The 11,165-nt window shown below is 38.8% G+C and overlaps 2 protein-coding genes across 8 annotated transcripts in view; one reads left to right on the top strand and one right to left on the bottom strand.

Moving 5' to 3' along the window:
- The first annotated feature begins 8 nt into the window (after positions 1–8).
- LOC118823394 (putative E3 ubiquitin-protein ligase UBR7) lies at positions 9–5,760 on the top strand. Of its 5 annotated transcripts, none has more exons than XM_036592962.1 (12): positions 9–50; positions 1,551–1,674; positions 2,259–2,392; positions 2,551–2,611; positions 2,759–2,854; positions 2,959–3,012; positions 3,118–3,223; positions 3,368–3,498; positions 4,574–4,777; positions 5,071–5,224; positions 5,336–5,397; positions 5,560–5,760. In XM_036592962.1, exons 2-12 carry the CDS (start codon positions 1,552–1,554, stop codon positions 5,650–5,652), a joined length of 1,218 nt encoding a protein of 405 aa, XP_036448855.1. In that variant the 5' UTR covers positions 9–50; position 1,551; the 3' UTR covers positions 5,653–5,760. The 5 variants fall into 5 exon arrangements, with proteins under 5 accessions (XP_036448855.1, XP_036448852.1, XP_036448851.1 ...); XM_036592959.1 differs by lacking the exon at positions 9–50 and adding an exon at positions 58–196 and having other exon boundaries at positions 4,577–4,777; XM_036592958.1 differs by lacking the exon at positions 9–50 and adding an exon at positions 58–196.
- A 438-nt stretch (positions 5,761–6,198) lies between these two features.
- The window catches only part of LOC118823393 (BTB/POZ domain-containing protein 7-like), a 39,320-nt gene continuing 34,353 nt past the window's right edge, over positions 6,199–11,165 (bottom strand). For 2 of the 3 annotated variants that reach the window (XM_036592955.1, XM_036592956.1), the window contains exon 11: positions 6,199–10,657. In XM_036592955.1, coding sequence (XP_036448848.1) covers positions 9,923–10,657 — 735 coding nt within the window. In that variant the 3' untranslated portion in view covers positions 6,199–9,922. The remainder of the gene's footprint in view (positions 10,658–11,165) is intronic. The other variant, XM_036592957.1, reaches the window with a different exon arrangement.

Here is an 11,165-nt window from a genome sequence, read left to right as displayed (position 1 = left end):
AGGCTGAAGAACAAAGGTTGTTTTAATTTGCGCATTTTTTTTACTACATGGTGAGAAGATCACATAAATCCTTTTCTAAACACCCCTGTTGAGAAATAGGAGGGCGATAACACACAAACCACACTTGTAATTTTGGTGTAGGGATGTATTTCGCAAATGAGGGCTTCTCAGTTAAACCCAAAGTGAAGACTATCCGGTAGGAATGTTCCTGACTTCTCCCTTTATCTGACAGGCTTATGAGTCAAAAAGCATTTGTACCCTCTGCTACAATAGATTATTTCAACTGTATACCTCTAATATTATTGTTCTATTATATAAATACCTGTACAACTATATTTCAGATTATTTAATTGTCTCATCTTTACACATTTCCAAAAAGTTACATAATTTCAGGCTGTTTAAAAGTACCCGGTATGGGGGAAAATACCGGTACAGAGTATAAGGTCTCGGGTTTGTGCGAGACTTTACACGTTAGAAAGGCTGTTTTCGCGTCATAATGAGCTTTAGAAGCCCATTGTTCAGTGTTCGGTTTAATGAAGGGCTCATTCACCGTTTAACATCTGACTGGCCTCGTTTTCTGTGTGGAGAAGGTAAGAGGTGTTCACATGTTTCTCAAAATTATGCAGGTATCTTTTCATGGCGACAGTTCGGTCAGCTGTGATTAAAAAAAGCCAGGCTGCTATTAGGTTGAAATTACTGTACTTGCAGGGTCGGTTTTTTGGGTGCGAGTTAAGTCTAGTCTAGGATTAAATGCCAGAAGAGATTTAACATTGAATCCTTTTTAGTCTATTATTGTGCTTAATCTGGGTTTAATAACCGGTCCTTTAAATACACCCCGGTGGGCTTCTATACGTTTCTATAACAGCAGGTTAATTTACGTTAAATTACCAGAACACCTCAGTGACAAAAATAGCAATGACCTAGTGCATTGTTGTAGTGTATATCAAAAGGTATAGACTGATAGTGTAAGAGATTGAGTCGTAATTGTATAAATTGAACTTAAGTTTAAGTTAAATAAATAGCTAAATGAGATGAATGTGAACTCTTATCCTGGATTAGACTGCCTAAACATATCAGTGACGAAAATAGCTATGACAAACTGGTGGACATATATAGACAAATATATTATATGCATATAATAAATCGCTGCTGTCAGAACAAAACCTCGTATCTCCAAAATGGTAACTTTACAGGAAAAGGAAAAAACACTTTACTTTTAATGTAACTCAATGGAACCAGACTTTTTTCCAAGCCATTTTGGGTCGTTTCTTTTGGTCCATTCATCATGAAATTTAAATACAATGTAAAGGACAACAGGCATTTTCAAATTATGTAAAAAAACTGAAAAGTGAAATGAAAAAAAAATCCCGCCAAAAGTTTGACGTCGGTCCAAACCGGAAATCACATGTTGTTTCTCCCGCTAGTGTTTGTAGCCGCTTTGTGCTGCTGCTATCGCGTATGTATCAGGATCCTGTGTTTTTCTACCTAATATTTTCCTCAGCGGTTACCGTAACTTAAACGGGTTCTCTTTTTGTGTGTGTCGACCAAAGAATGGCTGTTAATGAAGGAAAGGAGGCTGCTCTGTCATTGGTGGATGTAGCTGAGGATGAGGAGCTTCGTGAAGCTCTTGCAGTTCTGGCTGGCAGTGACCCCAACCAGTGCTCCTATCAGCAGGTGAGAGAGAGAGGGGGACATCTGAATTAATGCAGACGTCTCAGTAAGAGAAGGTCTTGAAGTGGACATGCTTTTTACACTTTATGCCTTAAAGTATCCAGACACGCCTTTTAATTAGTGAGCTCAGCTACTTTAAGGTCCTACTTTTAAATAATATACCTTTGCAATGGTATAATCTCCCTTAAAAAAAGCATTGCCTATATAATATGATGCTCTGGAGCGGCTACACATGAGTCTTAGGTCACCATGCCCAATGCCATGAATCAGCTGGAGGGGTATAAAGCCCCAAGCTTTGAGCTGAGGAGTGGTGGAAATGTATTGTCTGGAGTGATGGAACTCCAGCATCTTTGAGTTGGAGTGCCGTTTGTGATCCAGAACTAATCATCCAACATCAGTACCTGTCCTACACTAACGTTCTTGTGGCTGAATGCAATCAGGTGTCTACAAACATTTGGACATATGGTGGATTTTAGGGCAATTGATTGCTTAATACCTTATCTCCAAGCTTATAGGTTTACTGGTGAAGGTAGTCTGACTATGTATGGTAATACAGTAATGGCCTTTGTTCCCCCCCCATGGTGCAGGGGTATGTGAAGAGACAGGCCGTGTTTGCCTGCAGTACTTGCACAAGTGAAGGCATGGAGCCAGCTGGAGTTTGCCTCGCCTGTGCTAACCACTGTCATGATGGCCATGACATCTTTGAACTGTATACAAAAAGGTATAAACTGCCAATACTTAAAAGCACAGTTAAAGCTTTTTTCTGTGATATTACTTCTTGTGTGTGTTGACTTAATGCATACTTTGCACCATTACCGTTTTAATTTACTAGAACAAACTTTTTTTTCTCACTTGTAATTGTCGTTTTTTTTTTAACAGGAACTTTCGCTGTGATTGTGGGAATAGAAAATTTGGTTCTTTTAAGTGCAAACTTAGTCCTGTAAGTTGATACATAATTATGCCATCTGTTTACTGCATATGTTTAATGTCAGCGTATAATGTTGATTAGAATTGATACTGGGTTTTTTGTTCTCTTCTTGCTTCCGGAAATATCATCATAATTCTCTATTTATCAAATGTTTTGTAGGAAAAAGATGGTCAGAACACCAAAAACCTTTATAACCACAATTACTTTGGACGTTACTGCTCCTGTGACAGACCTTACCCTGATGATGATGATCAGGTATGTAGCACAAGCCATTGCTTGGTGACCTTGGTAGTGTATGCATGTGTAATTACTGTTATCAAGTCTTTTTTTTCATTTTTGTCATATTTCTTCTGTTGAAGGTTGGTGAAGAAATGATACAGTGTATTCTGTGTGAAGACTGGTACCACTCAAAGGTAGGCTGCTTTACAACCAGGGTTTTCTTCTTGTGGTATCAAATCTTACGTGCAGTTTAATTTACAATCTGATTTTTTGGCTGAGCGTCTCTTTCTTTATCTCAGCACCTGGGCTGTGCAGTAGTAGACTCAGAAGAGTTACTGGAGATGGTATGTGAGAGCTGTGTGAACAGAGCTCCTTTCCTGTGGACCTATGCTGCATACTTTGCAAGTAGGTTATATGTGTTCTCACATACACTTGTTTGTTTAATAGCTGATTGAATATGTTCATTCAGGACTTTCACAACAGGCTTTACACTTATATTGTGTGTGTGTGTGTTTTTTTTTAATGTAATATGTATTGCATTTCTAAAAGCTTCACCGGTAACCAGTAAAGAGGATGAAGATGTGACTGTGGTGGATGATGAAGAAGAGAAGGAAACAACATTGCATCCATGCAGGAATGGGCATGATGAACCTTCCACAAGTCAAGGCTGTCAAAAGGAGGTAAAGATGAGAAACAAACCAAAGTGTATGACAGTGAAATTGCAGTGTTACAGCATTGTCAGCTGCCGGCCAGCACACTACGGCTCAGTACAAATTAAGCAAGTTAAAAAGATTATGGAGCATTTACACTAGTACAGGGCGATATATATCATCATCCATATCAGTCCTGATATTGGGTGTCGCGCTATGATGTTGATTTTCAGGTTGATAGACCTGACACTTAACTGCAATCTGGGGCCTGTCTTACAAAGCAGTATATATTTCTTAGCCAGATAAGTTTTTAGTTAAAACTTGATTTTGATCTTTACCTGGATTTTCTTTCTCACAACGGTGGATCACATTATTACCAGCTTACACCACCAGCATGCCTAACCTGCTGGGATTTTGAATCATAAACAACTCTGGGACAGATCAGGGACAGTCTTCTGATGGAGGTGGATCCCTCCAGTCCTTTTTGGGTCACTTTTTTGGTATCAGTTTGTGAAAAATATTGCTTCTCAGGAGAGGAGACAAATCATAGTACATGAAAGCAAGGACACAAACCAGTTATTACTCCAATAAGCACTTATGTAGTGGCATTGGCAAAAGTGTTTGTGAGACAAAACCCTGGATTCTGTCTGGTTAATATGTACAACACTGTCAAAGGTTCTCTTCGGTATAGGAATAATTTTAAGAGAAAATAACATTCCAATCAAAACATGCTGTATCAGGTGTGACATTCTTTTAGCATAAAGTAGGGAGTCATTAACTTTATTAATGCAAACTCATCTGAGGATACACTAACAGGCTATTTCTGTAAAATATTATGATATATGACTTCAAGTCTGCACTACTACCTAGAAGATGCAGGGGTGTGGTTGATGGTGGTGCTGCTGCTCCTGCTCTCAATTGGTCTAGGCAAGGTTAGGCTTGTCATTGTTCATCTTCTTCCAGCAGAGGGCACAAAACCTCAAACAAAAGATGATTCTATGGCTAGGGGTTTCCAAGAATTGTCCTGATGATAAAAACAATGCTAAAACGTCTTCCTATGGATGAATATTATGCATGAAAATAATGATTTCTATTCCTATTTTAGCAGCCTACTCTTAATGGTACTAGAGCCATAAGCCACAAGAGGACTCATGAGGAGATGGAGAGCACTTCATCAGCATGCCAATCTGAAAATTCACCATGTAAATTAAAGGAGCTTAAGGCCAAAGGCTTGGTGAGACCCAGGGTTGGGGCAGTGTTCTGGCCTTACTGCTGGCGGTCCAAGCTTTGCACTTGCACAGGCTGCAAGGTATGATTTATGTACGCATTAAATGATGCAAATGGAATTTTATTGACGTTTTAATGATGTATGTACTATACTGTAGTGTCTTTAAAGTGGTAGATAATTATGTTGACCGTGAGCATCAAAAAGACTCTCAGATCAGGTCACCTGTCTATACCATTTAAGTCTCTCAGCCCAAGTAATTTTCATGTGAATATTATGAATTACATATTCAGTTTCGAATTTGAAATAAAGTGCGGTTTTCCCACATTAGCCTGCAACAAGTCTGTGGTTTGACTGTGACTGATCTGTTTGCTCAGAGAGCGTATGTGGAGGCAGGTGTTCAGTTCCTGCTGGATGAGTCAGACACTGTACTTGCGTATGAGAACAGGGGCAAAGCACTGCTGAGGGAAGACTTGCTTATGTCCTGCCTTAACTCCCTGGACCGTGTCCAGCAACTGGAGATCATTTACCGTGAGCAGCTCTTTACTACCTAGTTTACCCTAAGCATTAATATTAAGCCACATGGACAGTATCCTTGTTGGTGAATGTTTTGGTCAAAGTGTCTGATTTTTGTCTCATCAGAGTACAATGACATGAAGGCTGAGCTACATGCGTTCCTACGGGAATTCGCAGACCAGGGGAAGGTAAGGAGTCTTAGGCTTTTTTAGATTTTTAAATATTAGGGCAAATTTTGTATGATTCATGTTGTTTTTCAGTATTTTAGGATTTGCAATTGCTGTTTTCCTAATTGAAAACTATTTTTTTGTAATGATTTTATCGTTCTCCGTTTTACAATGTAACTATAGGAGGTGACCCCTGAAGCTATCCGCACCTTTTTCGAAGAGCTTCAGGCTAGGAAAAGGAGACGGTCCAGCGCTGGGCAGTACTACTGCAGCTGAGCTGGTATGGATCAGGCCATTGTTGCATTCCACACCCTGGACAAGCTACACTTTCTCTCAAAGTGTTCTAGAAACCCTGTTTGGAATAAAGCTGCAAATTCAAAAGGACTGCTGCTGCTAAAGAGAGGTCTTTGCGAGTGTAAAAATGTTTTGCTGCACTTTATAAGCTGTTGGAGTGTTATTAATCGAATGCCTCTCACCTAATTTGACACTGATGTGCTGCTGACAGTGGTGGAGGTCTATTTAGGAGCTCTTATACAAGATGGTCATTATCCTAGAAGTGAATATACACTGATGCACTCATTAGCTGGCTACAGTCCACAGGAGTTCCAAGGTTATGGAGGTTTTAATAGGAACAGTAAATGTTCACAGGAACTTGCCAGTAACTGTACTTTCCTCCAGCTTCCAGTGATTTTTTTTTTTTCCTTTAGTGACCTATAGAATTTTTATTTATTTTTTTTTTTGGAGAGGGGGGGCAGGGGGATGGGAAGTCTCAGACTAATAAATATGCTAATAACCAGACTGTAAAATGAAATTGCAACTGAGTAATATTGAAGCTTTATTTTGAAGATGCTCTCTAGCTACAAAGTTGGTCATGGTTATTTACCCTTTTTGAGGTAAAAGTAGAAAAATAGAACCAGTGAAAATTCAAAATTCATTACAAGAAATGCAATTATATATTAAAGTACAATCAACATACTTATTTGAAACAACCTTATCAAACCACAACACATGTCTTGATTTAAAAGTACCTAAAAATCAAAAAATACTATCTTCAAATTCATGTACATGAGGCAATACAGGCAGTTTAGAAACTGACAGATGGACGCAGGCTCCTAAGAAGGCTTGCATAGGCCAAAATCACTTTAAGAAAATACTTAGCCTCTGCCAGGCAAGGCACAGACTTTCAGGTCTTCTACAGTGTTACATGAATGCAAGGATGAACCCTAAAGCCCTCAGATCTCACACAAGAGATATTTTTTTTATTTTTTTTTACATTTTTCAACCAAATGCAATGTGTTATGAGATGAATGCAAGCGCTGTTTGTTCATGTATATTAATCCCTCTTCTTTTGTGCTATTAAAGTAAGTTAGTGAGCAGCAAAACAACCCAGAGTGCATAAGCAGCATTTGCCTTCTTAAAGGGCTTTTCCACAGTACAGATAGATCTAGGCTAGTAATGACTTCTTTTCCAAAAAGTATAGGGCATTTCCAACAATAGCACACTGTATCCATTGCATCAGTTCATTTTATAGAGGCATTGGAAATAGCTATGCAGCCCAAATGTTGAACTTATCTGTCCATAAAGCAATAATGTGTCCAGCAAAATGTTTTGAGTATGGAATCTGATTAGGGAGTGCTGCTTCATGAAGAATACAACTCTCATTTTGGGTCAAGCATGAAAAATATAGTGTCCTACTGCCACATTGCAAACACGTAACATCACTTATCAACATGCAATCTAATAAACATAAAACATCTTACTTTCAATTGTACGCTGGTGAAACTTGTAGGGGGAAGCCCCTTTTAATATGTGGGTGTCAGAAGGCCTAAAAACATAACATCCTTGTGAGAAGAGCCTTCGGTAGCTATTAGCCAACTGGCAAAAAACAGAAGCTGTGCACTATTACCACAAAGCTCTCTGGCATCCATCTGTACCACCAGGTGGCATTGTTAAGAATGTGAAATCTGATGAGAAATCAAGCAGTTAGGACTCACTGCGATGTTTAGACTGTGCCCTGCACTACAAAATCTACACTTCATTAATGGAGCTAAATGAAGTTGGACCAAAAGAACAATCATTAAAACCATGGAAAATGAGAAATGGCTTGCAATCATTCCACGGTGTCTGAGATCAAAACCCACAGCTAAGGCCACTGGATGTGAGAAGGAGGTGAATTCAAGCATGTTCAGTATGTTCTCTACAGTACGTGGATTAATCATTCTCAAGGCTGGTGCTAATGCAAATATTGAACAGTCCTGATTGATTGTAGAAACTAGGAGACTCTTACATAATTTAAATGTGTACTTAGCAATGGTGTGTTACTCAATCGGTATAAAAACATCACTCATTTCCTCATACGTACACAGCACAGGGAACATGAGACCATTAAAAACACACAATTAATTATATAGTAATTCAGAACTGCAAGTCCATTGAACCTGATCAATGATAACACTGTGCACATGGCAACCTTTATATTTCTTAGACCAATGGCTGCTGTTTAAATATACTATTAGTCCCTGTCCATGCATGGCCTTTCTATGGGATGCTTAGAGGAAATGATCACTACTAAAAGAAAACAAACTCTTTCCAATATGTATAAAGACATTTGTCCTGCGGCAGAGTGAGGATTTTAGATATTTTTCTGGATGAAGATCATGCTTTTACGAATGGTCATGGAAAACTAGTAGCACTGGTTTTCAATGTTTGCACAGGAATAAAGGACTAATCTGAACAGTCACACTGAAGCTGCAGTCAGAATGTTTTTTAAAGCAAATTTTATACAATTTCCCCAATAATTCCCCACTTTCTAACATGCTGAAATGGACTGGCAATAAGTCAGCTCTTACGTGAATGATGGCTATTCTAAAAGTCTGTCTAGTACCCCACAAATGATGACTCATGGTTATCAACCCTACTATAAGAAATACTAACAATGTCCTGCTCCAATCAAAATAAAACTGATCTTATTCCCAATTTACTGACTGCAGCCCCAAAGAGTTCTTTACCGGGCTGTTCAAGCTGTGGTAGTCCTTACTAGGGCTGAAAGATTCATCGTTTTTATTCCGAAATCACAATTTAAGAGTGCAATTTTCAAATTGCAAGAGCTGCAATTTATTACAGTTATAGCCTAAGTTATCAAAAATGTCAAGTTTTAAAAGGGGAAATTTAACCTCATAACAGAGCTTGTGAACTGCCTGTAGATAAGTTGACCAATCAGAGGCAACCAAACCCTCATATGTTGTGACATCACAACTGCAACATACTGGCTGAAAAAGTGGATGTTCTAGTCTTCATTGCAAAAAAACAAACCTTCATTTATAGAAAATAACTGCCATTTAAATCACAGAAAAATCGCAATTAGATATTTTCCCCGAATTGTTCAGTCCAAGTCCTCAATTTTTCATATAAGTGTCATATAGTAGATAAACAGAATTTATACCATGGTAGTGATGCCATTAATGTTGATCTATGCTGATCCCCATTTTTAATGGTAGGCATATTTTATTGATGTTACCATCATCAGTTAATGTGATCACTAAATTATTCTGGGTGTCAAAAGGAAGGTGTTGAAAACTGAAAACAAATACAGAAAATTCTCTGAATATCCTATCCACAAAAATGCAAAACTACAAAACACATTCATTCTTAATTAGCTCATGCTTAAAATTCACAACATTCTGACATAACAGGTAACACCCTCTTCATTCCATTCCCAAGATTTACAATACCAGTCAAAAGTTTAGAAACACCCAATTGAAAGTAATGTCATAAACTCAAAAATTTTGATCTACAGGCTTGCACTTAAAGGGTCACTTTTTTAAAATTAAAGTTTGAGTATGTAAATATTGTTCAAGGTTCCAAAACATACTATTCACTAACCAGTACATACTGTCTTTTTATGGAAACCAAGTTACAAAAGCAGCTTGTTTAGATTTCATTGTTTATTTTAATGTCATAAACCCCAGCACATTTACATATATCCACCTATTCAGTCTACAGCAGTTTAGCCCCACCCATTCATGCTAAAGTTAAAAGGGAATTCAGCCTGGACTGCTTTTTGAATAAGGTACAATGTAGTGCAGATCAGAGCTCATTTACATATATCAATCTTAAAGGTGCAGTAACAAAGACATGTTTAACTGTAAGGGATAAAAAAGTTTGAAAAATGGTCATAAAAAAAATTATAGATGGTTTTGGTACACAAAACTACACAAATGTTATAAGACCTCAAGGGAAAATTTGAAATACTAAAAAATATAGGATAAGGGCCCTTTAAATTCTTGAAAAGTTGTTACCTTAACAAATATAAATGGTGCTGGTCATGGCTATTTATCAGTTTATTTCCAAAATGAACATTGAAAAAAAAAATTAAATATCTTTACTCTTGTTGGAAAAGCATTCCAGGTGGCTTAAAAAAACAAAAACACAAACCCTTCTACAAGAAGGTGTTTCTAAGCTTTTGACTGGCAGTGTAACAACCTAAACAGACTTGTGTTTTACTAGTCATTGCCCCCATGTCATAGTTCCCTTTTTGTCACGTCAATTAAAGTGCAGATTTCTTATACTGGTACTCTGGCGTATTGGGTGATCTGTGTTCCCGGCTTATCCCTGCTTCTTCACTGCTGGCCCTGTGATGTACAACACCTCCAGAGGTCTCCCTCATGCTCCCTGTGCCATCTGTGACTGGTGTGTGCTCCTCGTATGGGCCAGCACCTACCCTTGAAGGTCCAAGACCACATGTTAGGTCAGAGTCATTTATCGAGCACCCACTGGGCACAAGAGCTCCCCCTAAAGAGGGTCCTCCAGAGGAGGTCTGGGCCAAGTCCAGCCTTTGACCCAAGACATCCAAATGAAGGGAGTCAGCTGGCTGTCCTAACCTGCCCTGGGAGTGCACAGACAGGGAAGTGTCAGGGAGATAGGAGAGGTGCAAGCTGTTAAATGTACCTCTGCGGTGGCTGTACAAGTCTGAGCCTGTGTAGGTGGCCTGAGGAGGATGGCTAGATGTAGGGGTGTCTGGTTGACTAGAGAAGTCATACAGGTCTGGATACTCAGACTGAGGTTCTGTTTTTGGTTTGGGGGGATGTCTCTTGCATGGCAGATGTGTGAGAGAGTGTCTTCCGCTCGGGCAGGGTCCAGTTGGGTAGTGAGGGATTGAAGAGGCCAAGGTGGGATGAGGACGAAGGGTGAGGTCTTGAGCCTCGCTGTGCTCCGACAGGGTCATAGCAGACACTCCAAGGGCGATGTCTGGCATGTAATCATTTATGAGAGGTTCCAGACTCTAAAAAGACAGCACAATGCGCAATCAAGTCTTTTATAAATTGTCTGAACTTAAGAACAAGACAATTCCACAAAAACTGGAAAAGGTCAAGGAAATATAAGCCTGTCACAATTATTATATATTCGGCTCATCACAATTGTTTAAGCTGACTACAATCATTTTCCAGTTGTTAGCTTTCAAAATCATATATTTATGTCACAAAAGACAATTCGAACTGGGTGTTCATCACTTGGGTTATGGCAAATACATGTAAATAAAATAAAGCAGAAAACACATTTATTAAGATGCGTTATGGGTCTTATGAAAGCAACAAAAATTCTAACTTCTGACTGGTACTGCGTTTAAAGGGCAGCAGTCAATAATATTTATTCGAGCTGCAGCCATTTGGGAGCTACTAAGCATCAACAGCTAGGAAGCAAAGCCAATTTGGCCGCGTTAGACTTGTAGTTGCATACATCGAGCAAAAAAAGTTGATCAAAATTATTTGTATGGCAATTAATCATCAGCT

Source organism: Colossoma macropomum, unplaced genomic scaffold (genome assembly GCF_904425465.1).
Source record: "Colossoma macropomum unplaced genomic scaffold, Colossoma_macropomum, whole genome shotgun sequence".
Taxonomy (NCBI): Eukaryota; Metazoa; Chordata; class Actinopteri; order Characiformes; family Serrasalmidae; genus Colossoma; species Colossoma macropomum.
This window is presented reverse-complemented; position numbering and strand designations above follow the sequence as displayed.